The sequence below is a fragment of the Cyrtonyx montezumae genome, unplaced genomic scaffold, assembly GCF_038088225.1.
Source record: "Cyrtonyx montezumae isolate F1298 unplaced genomic scaffold, pur_monq_1.0 scaffold_21, whole genome shotgun sequence".
Classification (NCBI taxonomy): domain Eukaryota; kingdom Metazoa; phylum Chordata; class Aves; order Galliformes; family Odontophoridae; genus Cyrtonyx; species Cyrtonyx montezumae.
In genome coordinates this window covers 4,741,068-4,755,826 of record NW_027071948.1, presented here as the reverse complement: position 1 = coordinate 4,755,826, position 14,759 = coordinate 4,741,068, and the positions used below count along the sequence as shown (strand labels likewise).

The 14,759-nt window shown below is 53.7% G+C and overlaps 1 protein-coding gene across 2 annotated transcripts; it reads left to right on the top strand.

Annotated features, from left to right (window-relative positions):
- The first annotated feature begins 2,756 nt into the window (after nt 1-2,756).
- TMEM51 (transmembrane protein 51) lies at nt 2,757-10,066 on the top strand. Of its 2 annotated transcripts, none has more exons than XM_065738168.1 (3): nt 2,757-2,802; nt 7,605-8,031; nt 8,892-10,066. In XM_065738168.1, exons 2-3 carry the CDS (start codon nt 7,691-7,693, stop codon nt 9,301-9,303), a joined length of 753 nt encoding a protein of 250 aa, XP_065594240.1. In that variant the 5' UTR covers nt 2,757-2,802; nt 7,605-7,690; the 3' UTR covers nt 9,304-10,066. The 2 variants fall into 2 exon arrangements, with proteins under 2 accessions (XP_065594240.1, XP_065594239.1); XM_065738167.1 differs by lacking the exon at nt 2,757-2,802 and adding an exon at nt 5,627-5,706.
- The last annotated feature ends 4,693 nt before the right edge of the window (nt 10,067-14,759 follow it).

Below are 14,759 nucleotides of genomic sequence, written 5' to 3'. Positions count from 1 at the left end.
GTTGAGGTCAGGGGTTGGTGGTGGGGGGGGGGGGGGGCACTGGGTTGACCTGTCCTCATGTCCTGGCTGGTGGGAGGGGACATGGGAGTGGGGTGGAGGTGGGGACGGGGCACTGAGCAGCTCCACATCATTTCAGCACCTTTTGGGGCCGCCCAGGCATGCTGGGGGTGCCCAATAATGCTGTTCTCATCGTGGGATGGCTTCGGGTCTTTCACGCAGCTTTGGGAGAATTGGGATTTCCTATAGGTAAGGTGTGGATCTGGCCAGGATCCATCCGGCATCCGTGGATGTGATGCCAGGGATGGAGCTGACCGTGGCCGAGGCGGTGAGATGGGAGTGGGAGGGGTGCAGGGCGGGAGGTCCCCGTTGTGCCCAGTGCTGATCCGAGGTGATACTGCTGACACAGGTCAGAGTGAATTAATACCTTCCTATATGCTTGATTTCCTGCCCCAGATGTTGGGGTCAAGTTGCACGAAGTTGAGCCTGCCCATTTCCCAACGGGCTAAGGTTGACTATTTGGACTGGAGGACACAGAACAGCGACAAAGTGGGATAAGCATTTGGTATTGTACCCATCCATAGCCCACAAACTATGAGCACTGTGAGCAATGGGAAGGGAAACACACCCCAGGGGCAGCCCTGTTAATTAGCACCATGATGGAGTATTAACGGGAATAAAACGTGGCAGGGAGGTGTGACTGCGGTGAGATAAGCCCAGCGCAGCCCGTGCCTGAGGTTGCTGGCAAATATTTACCGATGCCACGGTGTGCCAAAGCTGAAAGAAAGTTGGGAGCTGAGTCGGAGAATGCGACCTGAGACAGGCTGACCTGCAGGTTGTTCCTGCTTATGAAGGCTGGCTGCTGCTGGCGGGTCAGTGGGCATCGCTGCTGCACCCCCACCCCATCCATTCCGCATCCCCAATGCATCCCCGCTCCACCTCTGCTGCTTCTGCGTCCCCATCCCATCCCCGTCCCAGCTGCACTCTGCTGCATCCCCACTGCGTCCCTCCCGCATCCCAGCTCCATCCCTGCCTCACCCCCGCCGCATCCCCGTTCCATCCCATCTTCTTCCCTACTGATCCCCGGTTCACCCCAGCTGCATTTCCCACTCCACCTTCCCCACGTCCCCTCCGTGTCCCCGCTGCTCGGTGTCCCCCCGCCCCCCCGCAGCCCCGCGTGGACGCGGCTGGGCTTCGTGTTGCTGCTACGCCCTACGGACAGAGGAGGGAGCACTCAGCCGGGATTGATCGGCTGCTTCTTCCAAGGCTTCCCCGTCGGGCTGCGGTGCCGTTGGCCGCGGGGTTGGCTTTGGGGTTGGGCCGAGCCCGAGAGTGCAAAACGGGGACCGCAAAGGGCAGAAGGACTCCGCGCGTGGGTGCCAAAGGAGGAAGGGCAGCGCCCGCTCGGCCCCCGGGGGAGTGCGGGAGGCAGAGGAGAATCCCGTGTGGTTGTGTGGAGGGGATGGGGAAAGAGCGGGGAATAGTGGGGAATATGGGGGAAGAGTGGGAATTGGTGAGTGATAATGGGAAGTAATGGAGAAATATGGGGGAATCATGGGATGTAATGGGGGATATGGGGGAATAATGGGATATAATGGGGGATATGGGGGAATAATGGGAAATAATGGAGAGATATGGGGGAATAATGGGAAATAATGGGGGATATGGGGGAATAATGGGAAATAATGGGGAATATGGGGGAATAATGGGAAATAATGGGGAAATATGGGGGAATAATGGGAAATAATGGGGAAATATGGGGGAATAATGGGAAATAATGGGGGATATGGGGGAATAATGGGAAATATTGGAGAAATATGGGGGAATAATGGGAAATAATAGAGAAATATGGGGGAATAATGGGGGATATGGGGGAATAATGGGAAATAATGGAGAAATATGGGGGAATAATGGGAAATAATAGAGAAATATGGGGGAATAATGGGGGATATGGGGGAATAATGGGAAATAATGGAGAAATATGGGGGAATAATGGGATATAATGGGAAATAATGGAGAAATATGGGGGAATAATGGGATATAATGGGGAATAGTGGGGAATCATGGGGAATAATAGGGAATATGGGGAAATAATGGGAAATAGTGGTGAAATGATTGAGAAATAATGGGAAATAATGGGAAATAATGAGAAACAGTGAGTCATAGTGGGAAACAGCGGGAAATAATGGGAAATAGTGGATAATAACAGAGAAATAATAGGAAAGAATGGTGGGAAATGGAGAAATAATGGAAAATAGAAAAATAATGGGAAATAATGGAGAAGTAATGTGTATAGTGGGAAATAATGGGTAAATTTGGAGAAATGATGAGAAATAATTGAGAAATAATGGGGAAATAGTAGTTAATAAAGTGAAATAATGGTGGAGATAGTGGGAAATAATTGAGAAGTATTGCAAAATTATAGAGAAATAATGGGGAAATAGTGGGAAATAATGAGGAAATATTGAGAAATAATGGGAAATAGTAGGTAATAATGGGAAATAAAGGAGGTATAATGGGAAACAAATGGGAAAGGACGGAGAAATAATGGTAAGTAGTGGGAGATAATGGAGAAATAATGGGAAATTACTGGAAATGATGGGAAGTGGTGGAGAAATTGTGGGAAATAACGGGAAATAGTAGGCACTGCTCCGAGCCCGTGGGAAAGGGAAGAGCCGGGGGAGGAGGAGGGGGAGCCCAGAGCGGGCGGAGCCGGAGCTGCAGCCGGAGCTCAACGCTCCCAGCCCGGCCCCGGCACCGCAGCTCCGCCCCGGGGAGGTTCCCCACCGCTGCCGCTGTCGGGAGGTGCGTGGAGTCCCGGGGGCTGCGTGGGGTCGGGAGGGGAGTGGGGTCCTGTGGGGCCGGGGTAGGGCTGGGACAGCGTTATGGCTCCGGGATAGGGTGAGGTTGGACCAAGGGGTGGCACCGGGTTGGGATGGGAACGGGTGTTGCCTCCCGGCGCCGGCATTGGGTTTGGGGAGCGTAAAGAGCAGGAGGAGGTAATGTGTGGGGTGCAGGTGGGATTTGGGGGGCGCGAGGGTATGGGGTGGTATGAGGATATGGGGGAATGTTGGGGGCGATATGGGGGCATTGGGATATGGGGACATATGGGGTCACAGCCTGGTGGAGCGCAGCACTGAGCAGAAGGTGATGTGTGGGGCAGGGATGTGGGGCAGGCATGCATGGGCAGGGGGTATGTGGCAGAAAAGGGGGTATGGGGTCATGTGGGGTTATGTGGGGTTATGAGGTCACTGCCTGTAGGAGCACAGTGCTGAGCAGCAGAAGGTAATGAGGGGCAGAGATGTGGGGAGGTGATAGGGGGCAGAGGGCCTTGGGGATATGGGGGGCCCAGGGACACTGGGAAATGGGGTGATTTAGCATTATGGGGGGGCACGGCCTGCAGGAGCGCAATGTCGAGCAGGAGGAAGTTGGAAATGTGGGGCAGAGATGAGGATCACAGTGACATGGGGACGTATGGAGATACGGGGAGGAGCTGTGGGGCACATTGTCAGCGTGCAGCACTGGAGGTGACCGTCCTGAACGCGAAGGAAGGGATGGGGGAATGGCAAACCCTACAGGGAACCCAGTGGTGCTTTGGGGTCGGAGCGCAGTGCGGCTGCTGGAGGACGGCGGCCCTGTGCGAGCTGCAGTGTTTGGAGAGCAAACAAAGCATAGGGTGGCCCTGCAGGGCCGGTCCGAGCTGGGTGCTGTGTGCTCAGTGGGGTTTCCATGGGGCGGATGGCTGCAAAAAACTGATGGGTGCAGAGCAGGGCGAAGCAAATCCGTGAGCTTGGCTCAGGGGTGGGTGCCCAGGCCGTGTTTTCATCTCGATGATGTTTTGTGGTTGCTTGGTGTCTGGGTGATGCCCAGGTGGTGTCCGGATGGGACCGCGGGTTCCAGAAGAGGGTTTGCTGCTGGAGATGGGCTGGATCTCTCAGCCTGAGGATGCTTTGAATTCCTGTATCCGCGGTGTGGAAAAGTCAGAACCAGGAAATCTGGAAGGAAAAAAGAAGAAAAAAAAAAGGAAAAACAACGAAGGTATCGAATACAGTGCCGTGAAAAGCAGGAAGAGAGCAGGTCAGGGTGCTGGGAGTTCCCCAGGCTGGTTGGTCTGGCTCGGGCTTTTCCGTGGCCGCTGTGATTGCCATTGGTTCTGAACCAGCCCGAAACCGAAACGAGACGGAAGGGCAAAGCTTGGGGCGATCCTCCACGGAAGGGAAGTGTGCAGCCTGACTCCATTGAAATCCAAATCAAAAAAAAAAAAAAAGGGCTCTGAGGTCGCAGAGGGATTGGGAGCAGAAAGTGGAGTGCGCCCGGTTTGGCAGGGAGAGGCACTGCTGTGCTGCGGGCACCTCCTGGGGAAGCGCCGTGGGGAGGGGTGGGTGAGCCAAATACCTGCATAGGAAATGACTCTGAAAGTGCCTCTCTGGAATGCAGGGAGGAATCAGTGCCAGTCGCTGCCAGCAGGAAGCAAAACCCAGCTGCCTGTCCCTCCGTCCCCGCTGAGTGGTGGTGGGGGTGGATGGAGGTTGGCCAAAGCCAACGGGAGTTGGATGAACCCGCAGTGGGGAGAGCTCTGGGTGTTTCCCACCCTTCTGGGTTATGGGGTGGCTGAGTGCTGCTGTGTGCAGGGGTTTCGTGGAGGAGAGGGTTGCGGGGTTGGGCTGAGCTGACAGATTAAAAGGAGAAATTCTTAATGAGGAGGTTCCCTGGGTGCAGACATGGAGATGAAGGGTGGTGCCTTGGAGCTGACATCGGCCTGCCTGTTCCTGGGGCTGGGGAGGTGCGGGGAGGAGTTACCCACGGTGCGGAGAATCTCGGGGTTCGGGGCTTGGGCAAAATATCAGAGAGCTGTGGGCACCTGCAGGTGCCCAAGGCCAGGTTGGATTGGGTTTGGGCAACTTGACCTGTTGGGGGCAACCAGCCCACAGTAGGGGTCGGAGCTGGATGGCCTTTGGGATCCCTTCCAACCCAACTTTTCTTACGTCTCTATGATCTTCCAACCCAACCATTCTATGGGTCCGTAATCTTCCATCCCAGGACATTCTTTGGGTCTTTGATCTTTGAGGTCCCTTCCAACCCAACCATTCTATGGGTCCACAATCTTCCATCCCAGGACATTCTTTGGGTCTTTGATCTTTAAGGTCCTTTCCAACCCAACCATTCTATGATCCTATGTTTCTACGATACTGAAAGTTGGCAGTGGCAGATGCTGAGCCACCAGGACCATGCTGGTCATCAGTGTTATGTGTCATCCCCCACTCATTTGCCTGCAAGGTGAAAACGGTCCCGTGTGTCATGACCTGGGCGTGCTGCAGGTGGCCAGCCCCAGTGGGATGAGTGCATCCACTCTGACCTCATCCGGGGAGTGGAAAACCCTGGAGCTGGCACTGAGCAGGGCTTGAAGCTGCAACGTGACAGCAGGAGCAGGAAGGGGACGCAGAGGATTGGTTACGGGGAGCAGCAGGGACTGCTGTGGTTTCTAGCAAGGGAAGGAGCTGAGAGCACACAGAGCCGTTCTGGTTTAATGATTCGGAGTTCCTGGTGTAAATCATTGACAGCGCTGAGCACAAGACTGCAGGTGTGCGTGGGATGGGGACAAAGGTGGCTGGTGTGGGGCTGGCTGTGGGGCGGGGGCTGGAGCTCTGGCCACAGAGGCAGCCACCATGGGGCATGTCCCCATGTCACCACTGAGGTGGGAGCAGAGCGGTGAGTACGGACTGGTTGGGCGTAGCGGTTCACAATGGCAGTGAACGAAGTGGGGAAGCGGCAGAAGAACAATCTTTGGAGGTTTCAGGATTGTGGCACAGGACTGGGATTGGATGGATGGATGGGTGGGTGGGTGGGTGGGTGGATGGATGGATGGGTGGATGGATGGGTGGATGGATGGATGGATGGATGGATGTTCATGGCCACTGCCAAATTGGAGGTGCGTTTCTGGCCGCAGGGAGACTTTGGTTTGGTGCTTTCCTGGAGGTGCTGCAGCTCTCCCCATGCTGCCCAGTTCCCTTCCCACTGAGGCTGCACTGCTTTTTCCAGACCTCTTCTCCGACCATTGACGTCACAGCGGGGCTATGGCTACGGGAGCACACTCTGATAAGCCAAAAGAAGAGATAATTTGATGGTGAGAGACACGTGGACGTTGCCGTGTGGGTTAATGCAATTTGCCCTCTCTGCAGAGCAGGGATCTGGGCCAAACTTTTCAACGCTGCAGTGTCGGAGCAGCTTAGAGAGGTGCCAGGGGAAGGCTGGAGATGATGGGAAGGTGCATTTCTTTTGGAAACCTTCTATTCCTCCAGCAAAATGAGCCCTCTGTTCCTTCCCCGTCGCACCCCTCCCAACAGATCCGCGGCCGAGGTCAGTGCAGCACTGCCATTTCTCCTCCCCCCAAAGCCCCAGCAGCACTTTGCAGGTGGGAGCTCAGTGCCCGCACGATGCTTTGCTGGATGGATAGCTCGAGGATGGCAGCTCGTTGGTAGGGGGGGTGAACAGCACCTGGGGTCCTGACGGCACCGGTGTGGTTGGGAATGGGGCGAGAGGGATGTGTGATGCAATTCCCCATTGTGATACACTCCACACCTGCAAAGGTCAGTGAGTTCACAGCCACCCGCAGCATGGCTGCTTCCCCAGGAGCAGCATGGAGCTGCCAACTCAGCACGGTGGGCTCTGGATGAGGGCTTGGGGGCTATTGGGAGACTCTCTGGCAATCATTGCTGGCCCCAGGGAGCAGCTGTGGCTGATGAAGAGGGCTCCAGCAGCACCACCTGGCAGGGCCTCACCGACCTGCTTCGTGGGGCAGGAAATGGGGAGAGGTTAGGAGGACACCCTGGTGCAGGGCTGGGGCTGTGCTGAATGCAGAGAGGGCCCTTTGGGAGCATCCAAAGGGGAATTTAAGAGCAGAGGGGGCTGAGATGGGGAAGTTGGCTCTGAGTCCGTGTTGAGCTAGATGGTCTTTAATGGTCCCTTCCAACTGGAACCATTCTGTGATTCCCATTTCGTTGCCTGGTTCGTGTGCTTTTTCCTGCAAGTCACTCTGCTTCCTGGAAATGCTGCTCATTTCTACCCACGACCCAACGCGCTCTCGAGCTAAACAAGCAAATCTAAACCACGGACCAGCAGTGCAATTTGCCACGACACGGAGCAAAGGCGTATATGGGAAAAGCACGCAGCAGCATCCTGTCCTAGGGATGGCTCCTAACACAAACAGGCACTGCAAAGCCAAGGAAGGAAAACGCAGTGGCTTGTTTGCACAGCTGCTCGCTGGCTGTGGCACCCATGGGGTGCTGCTGTCAGAGCGCGGCGTGGAAACGTGGGGTCCTTGCTGTGCTACCTGCATGCAGTTTGCAGCGTGAGGTTGCACTCCTAGCTGCCAGCCCTGCGTGCTGAGGTTGAGGCGAGCTGCCAGGAGTTGCAGTGGGATGTGTTTATTTTTGGAAAGCGATTGCATCCTGTGTGTGTGTGTGTGTGTTTGTGGCTGGGGGAAATGCAGACATCCTATCCGGGCTGGATAGGCGGAGTTGCCTTGGCTGGGTCTGAACCGGAGTGCTCAACGCCCGGCGCTTGGGTCAGGGTACACCCGCTGGAGTGGTGTTCTCCTCTCTCCACAGGTCTGGCTGTCTGCTCTGCCCAAGCACCGCACGCATGGTAGAGCCTCCCAGTGCCACCAGGGATGCAGTGAGGTGGGCAAGGTGCAATGGCCCAATCTCGTGCCAACGGGTCGCACTACGCGCTGACGGCCATCGGGCTGGGGATGCTCGTCCTCGGCATCATCATGGCCGTGTGGAACCTCGTGCCTGGCTTTGGACCCCCTGATAAACCCAGTGCTGGGAATAGCAGCAAGCCTGACCGCGGTGGTGGGGGTATTTTTAAGAGCAAGACGTTTTCCGTGGCCTACGTGCTGGTCGGGGCGGGTCTGCTGCTGCTGCTGCTGTCTATCTGCTTGAATATCCGGGACAAGAAGAGGCAGAGTGAGGATATCCCCAGGGTGGTGCAGCACCAAGCGTCCGTGGAGCCTTCGCAGCAGGAGGAGGACAGGTGAGACCTGGGGGGCAACGGGAGCTCAGGGAGAAGTGAACTTGGCTGTGTGGTTGGTGTTGTGGGTGAAAGGAAGCAACTGTGTATGTGTAAATTGTGCTCTAGAAGCCAAGCAGGCATAGCTGAGCCGTGAGATGCCTGCTTGGTCAGCACACACACATGGGATGGCACCAGGAGATGCTGTTGATGGTTAAGCCCAAAAGATGGGTGGCTGCTGCAGAGCAGATGCGAGGCTATAGAGACATTAAGGCTGAAAAGACCACGAAGAGCATCCAGTGAAAATGTCAGCCCATCCCCACCGTGCCCACTCATAGAATCATTCATGTTGGAAAGACCACTGAAATCATCCAGCCCAACCACAGGACCCCATCACTTAACAGCAACTCACTAGAGCAGGAGCAGTGCAGAGTGTATGTGTGCAGATACCAGGCCGCAGATGGATGCACGTTCGTGGGATGGATTCTCTTGGCAACCCAACCTGACATGCATCCAGGTTGGATCTTAAGAAAAACTTCTTCTCAGAAAGAGTGTTGATGCGCTGGCACAGCTGCCCAGGGGTGGGGGAGTCACTGTCCCTGTGGGTGTTTAATGTGGAGATGTGGCACTGAAGGATGTGGTCAGCGGGCATAGCAGGGGTTGAGGTTGGTGGTCTGAAAGGTCTTTTCCAACCTTGATGGTTCTGTGAAGGCAAGAGAAAGGTGCCTGGACGTGGGTGGCACTGCAGTCTGTACAAATATCATGCAGAAGGGCCAATGTTCTGTCCTTTATTTCTGCTTGCGTTTTCATCGCTTCTCTTCGTCCCCACACCCCACTGCAATCACAGCGATGCGGGGCTGATGCTCTCGCTTTATCTCCTGCAGCCAAGAAGAGGATGAAGACGTGTCCTCCCGCTACTATGTCCCCAGCTACGAGGAGGTGATGAACGCAGGCTACTCAGAGCCCCACGACCCGGAGCGGGGCCGCAGGATCAGCGTCTCACTGCCTTCCTACGAGTCACTGACGGGGCTTGACGAGGGTACGCAGCCCCCAGGAGCAGCCAGCCCAGAGCCGGGCACCGAGCGGCCGCCGGGTCGGCACGGCTCACGTCTCAGCAAACGCCTGAAGCCCCTCAAGGTACGGAGGATCAAGTCGGAGAAGCTGCATCTCAAAGACATCCGGCTCAACCTCGGTGATGGGAGCAGCACCGGCCCCATCACAATTGAGCCATTGACCCCACCTCCGAAGTATGAGGACATCCAGGAAAAAGCACCGGGAAGCCAACAGTTGACTTAGAAAGGAGGGGTCGGTCATTGCGTGGATTGAAAACACTCAGAAAGGGTTGGTCACGGAGTACAGGAGCGTTGGATGCTCTCTGGATGCTGAGGTACTGATGTGGGGACTGCAGCATTGCACGAACAGGACTGGGTCTTCCCAGTGTCAAACATCATGGGGAAATAGCAATGCTGTGAAGGATGTGAAGGCTGGAAGAGCCAGACGTGTGTTCTGCGTTGTTTTAAGGACCACCTAACGTATCTCCTCTCCTTTGTGCCTTGCCCCAGTAGTGGGTTTCCAAGCCACCAAACTGCTATTTAATAAGAATTTTCCAAGAGGAAGAGGGAAACGTTCTGTCTTTCTTCTTTTGTCTTTTTCTTTTTGAGTAAGGCAAGTAAAAGTGTCAGGTTGGTGATGTAGCTGTCACTGCTCCGGACACCATTGGGGTTGGGATAGTGGCATGGGGCTGGCCCGGGCGCCTGCAGAGCTGCATGCTTGCTGGTCAAATAGGAATGAAACAAACCCTTAAGCTTGTCAGAACCATAGGCTTTACCTGTAGGAGGTTTCTCACTGTCATCACTCCCCGTTCTCCTGTAGGAGAGGACGGTACTTCTTGCCTCAGTGGTTTTCTCTTTTGTGTGTTGTGCTGTGAATCAAAGAAACAGTTCATTTGGGGCTGGGAACTGCCATAGTGTACGACTGCCAGGAGGTGTTCTGGGTGATATGACAAGACCATGAGGTGCAAGCAGTCCTTTTCTAAATAAATATTTTGTACGTGGGGTGCGCGTGTGTGTTTGTGTGCAGGTGGCTGTTCCCGTGGGTTGAAAGCCAGAGCTGTATGAAATCAACCGACTGGTTTAGGGTGGATGCTGCTCCTTGGGCATCCCAAACATGTGCTACCTCCTGGGCAATGGCATCTACAAAGTCATGGTGTCCCCAGCCTCATGTCCATGCTGTGTTGTTTGTAGGATGCTGATCTAGGTGTAGGGGTGGCCTCTCATACAGAGGTTGGCTTGCTGGTTGGGTACGTAAAAGGTATGAGGTGAACACAAATGGACAAAAAAAAGGGTGTGAAAGAGGTGTTGGTCCAAATCCATATGGAGGGACTCGTGACGATTTATCACTTCATATTCTATCCTGTTGTTGCCATTATTGCAGTCACAGGATATTCACTTTGCTGTGCCCCAAGGGATGACGTGATCTCGGGTGGGCAAATGGAATGATAAGAGACTTCCTTAAGCAAATGAATGGAACAGCAACAAAAAAAGAGCACTTTAAGCATGATGGAAATTTGGAGGAGGTGAAGTGGAGATCCTTGCTTATTGTTATTGGTGATGAAGGGATGAAAAGGTTCTTGGCAGCTCTTCCTCATCGTATGGGAGCAGTTCCTCTTCTTTGTGAGGGTGGTGTGGTAGGATACTGTCAATTGGAAGAGCCATTATTTCTGATGGCAATAGGATGGGTCTGGAAGATGCTCAATGGCAGGAGGGGACAAGTGGACACGATCTGCTGGCTGTGTCATGGCTTCGCAGCTTGGCTGCCAGCCAGGAGCAGCCCCATTGTTTCGGGATGGAAATTTGGGTCGTGCCAAGCATCTTAGAAACACAGGAAAACCTTTTGTGCAATATATATGTGCGGGTTGAGTCATTATTATGGGGGGGAGGGGGTGGGGGGAATGCTGTTGAATCAAGCCGTTCGAGGCTCGGTGTTGCAACACCCGTAAACCAGAGTGCAATACTCACCCCCTCCTCGTTAATCTCATTAGTTTTGGTGTGGGTGTGGAACATGTCCTTGGGGGGTTTTGTGGTGGTTTCCACAGCCTGCCTGGGGCCTGCCAGCATGTCAAGTGCTGGAGGAGATGAAAGCACCCATTTTGAGGTTAAAATCTCACGTAACGTGAGGTGTTGGTGTTCCCCAAGGAGATCTGTGTGGGAAGGAGGACAGCAGTGTGAGGAGGGAGCAGGCCTGGCCTTCACCCTTCATGGCAGCCAACATGGCGGCTCGGTTGCCATGGCAACAAGGATGGGGGGGATGCCCTACAAAATGTCTCCCAGGGCCCTGGGGATGATGGTGGCATTCAAGCAGGGCATCATGGTGGCATTCAAGCATATTCATAGCACCCCAGGCTTCGATTTCCATTTAATTAAACCCCATTAAACCTCTCCAAAGCAGAGGAAGCCCCACAGGCCAAAGGGGTAGGTGGTGTAATGGTTAAAGGTGGTGGGTGTTGCAGGAGATGAAAAATAAGAGAAAAAGCGAATATTTATATGTATATATATACCCCGACCTGCTCAAATCAGGTGGGCTGCACAGCAAACTGTGTTTCAACACGGGGAGAAAGTTCATAAGTTCATAAGTTCATAACGTTGGAAAGGACCTACAAGATCATCTAGTCCAACCATCCTCCTATCACTATCTCTACCCAACTACTAAATCAAATCCTTTAGCACCTCATCTAAACGCTTCTTGAACAGCGCTAGGGATGGTGCCTCACCCCCCTCCCTAGGCAGGCCATTCCAGTGCCTGACCACTCTTTCAGAAAAGAAATGCTTCCTCAGGTCTAATCTAAATCCTCCCCGGCGCAACTTGTGGCCATTCCCTCTCATCCTGTCGTTATTTATCAGGGAGAAGAGGCCTACCCCCTCCTCACCACAACCCCCCTTCAGGAAGTGGGAGAGTGCAATAAGGTCTCCTCTGAGCCTCCTCTTCTCCAGACTAAACAATCCCAGCTCCCTCAGCCGCTCCTCGTAAGACTTGTGCTCCAGACCCCTCCCCAGTTTTGTTGCCCTTCTCTGAACACGCTCCAGGGCCTCAATGTCCTTCTTGTAGTGAGGGGCCCAAAACTGAACACAGTACTCGAGGTGCGGCCGTACCAGAGCTGAGTACAGGGGGATGATCACCTCCCTGCTCCTGCTGGCTACACTATTTCTAATACAGGCCAGGATGCCGTTGGCCATCTTGGCCACCTGGGCACACTGCCGGCTCATGTTGAGCCGAGCATCAACCAACACCCCCAGGTCCTTTTCCTCTCTACATTCTTCAAGCCATTCTGCCCCAAGCCTATAGCATTGCATGGGGTTATTGTGGCCAAAGTGCAGCACCCGGCACTTGGTCTTATTGAACCTCATCCCATTGAGCTCAGCCCAGCTGTTCAGCCTATCCAGATCCCTCTGAAGGGCCTCCCTACCCTCAGGCAGTTTGACACATCCTCCCAACTTGGTGTCATCTGCAAACTTACTGAGGGTACACTCAATTCCCTCGTCTAGGTCATCAGTAAAGATATTAAACAAGATGGGCCCCAAAACTGACCCTTGGGGGACACCACTCGTAACAGGACTCCAGCTGGACTTAACTCCATTAACTACTACCCTCTGGGCACGGCCCTCCAGCCAGTTCTCCACCCAGAGAAGAGTGAACCTGTCCACACCACGGGCTGCCAGTTTCCTCAGGAGGATACTGTGGGAGACCGTGTCGAAGGCCTTGCTGAAGTCCAGGTAGACTGCATCAACAGCCTTTCCCTCATCTACCTGTCTGGTCACCCAGTCATAGAAGGAGATGAGGTTGGACAAGCACGACCTGCCCCTGGTGAACCCGTGCTGGCTCGGTCTGATCCCTTTATTGCCATGCACGTGTCGTGTGATTTCCCTCAAGATCATCTGTTCCATAACTTTCCCTGATACCGAGGTCAGGCTGACAGGCCTGTAGTTCCCCGGGTCTTCCTTACGGCCTTTCTTGTAGATGGGAGTCACATCGGCAAGCCTCCAATCTTGTGGGACCTCTCCAGATAACCAGGAATGCTGATAGATGGCAGAAAGTGGCTCAGCAATCACCTCTGCTAGCTCCCTCAGCACCCTTGGGTGGATCCCATCTGGCCCCATGGACTTGTGGCAGTTCAGATGGAGGAGATCTCTGACCGTCTCTGCTTGGATCACAGGGGGTGCATTATGTGCCCTGTCCCGGACTTCCAGGTCAGGGCAAGTACCGTGTGGACAACTGTTCTGTCTATTAAAGACAGATGTGAAGAAGGCATTGAGAACCTCAGCCTTTTCCTTATCATCTGTGGTTACATTGCCTGCCTCGTTGAGTAAAGGAGGGAAATTTTCCTTAGTTTTTCTCCTGCTGTTAATATATTTGTAAAAGGGTTTCCTGTTCTCCTTTACAGCAGTAGCCAGTCTAAGTTCAAGCTGGGCTTTAGCATTTCTAATTTTCTGCCTGCAGATCTTGGCCAGTTCTCTGTAGTCACCCCAAGTAGCCTGACCCATCTTCCAGAGGACATAGACTCTCTTTTTCTCTCGGAGTCTCAACAAAAGATCCCGGTTCATCCACACTGGTCTTTTTCTCCTCCAGCTTGACTTACGGGACTCCGGGACTGCCTGCTCCTGTGCCTTTAAGATTTCCATCTTGAGGAGCATCCAGGCTTCCTGGACCCCTTTACCCCACAGGAGCAAGTCCCAAGGGACCCTTGCAACAAGCATCCTGAACAGGTCAAAGTCTGCCCTCCGGAAGTCCAAGGTAATAGTTTTGCTAGTCACCCTCTTGACGTCACCCAGAATAGCAAACTCCACCATTTCATGGTCACTCTGGACAAGACAATCTCCAACCTTCACATCCCCTACTAGTCCTTCCCTGTTAGTGAAAAGTAGGTCAAGCAAGGCATCTCCCCTGGTAGGCTCTTGCACCAGCTGTGTCAGGAAGCAATCATCCACACATTCTAGAAATCTCAAGGACTGCTTCCTCTGCGCAGTATTGTATTTCCAGCATATGTCAGGGAAGTTGAAGTCCCCCATGAGAACGAGTGCTGGCCATCGTGCAACATCTACGAGTTGTTTATAGAACACCTCGTCTATTTCTTCATCCTGACTAGGTGGTCTATAACAGACCCCCACCACGATGTCACTCCTGAAGACTATCCCCCTGATCCTTATCCATAGACACTCTACTTTGTCATTTCCAACCACAAGCTCTTCAACATCAAAACACTCTCTGATATAGAGAGCTATGCCACCACCCTTTCTTCCCTGTCTATCCCTTCTGAAGAGCTTGTAGCCATCAATCCCAGTATTCCAGTCATGGGAGAGGTCCCACCATGTTTCTGTAATAGCCACGAGGTCATAGTTAGCCTGCCTCACAATGGCTTCAAGCTCTTCTTGTTTGTTGCCCATGCTGCGTGCATTGGTATAGATGCACTTCAGCTGAGATATCTACCTCACCCCTTTCTCCAGCACAGCCTCCTTAGGCTCTCTACTGGTGAGCCCTGTTTTATCCCCTTCCCCCGTCACAGCTACTTTAAAGCTCTCTCAATGAGTCCAGCTAGCTCCTGTGCTAGGATTCGTTTCCCCCTTTGGGATAGGTGCGTCCCATCAACAGATAACAGGCCAGGAGCCGAGTAAACTGTCCCATGGTCAAAAAACCCAAAGTGTCTGTCTCTACACCAACCTCTCAGCCAGTTATTCATCACCTGTGTTTTCCTAGCCCAT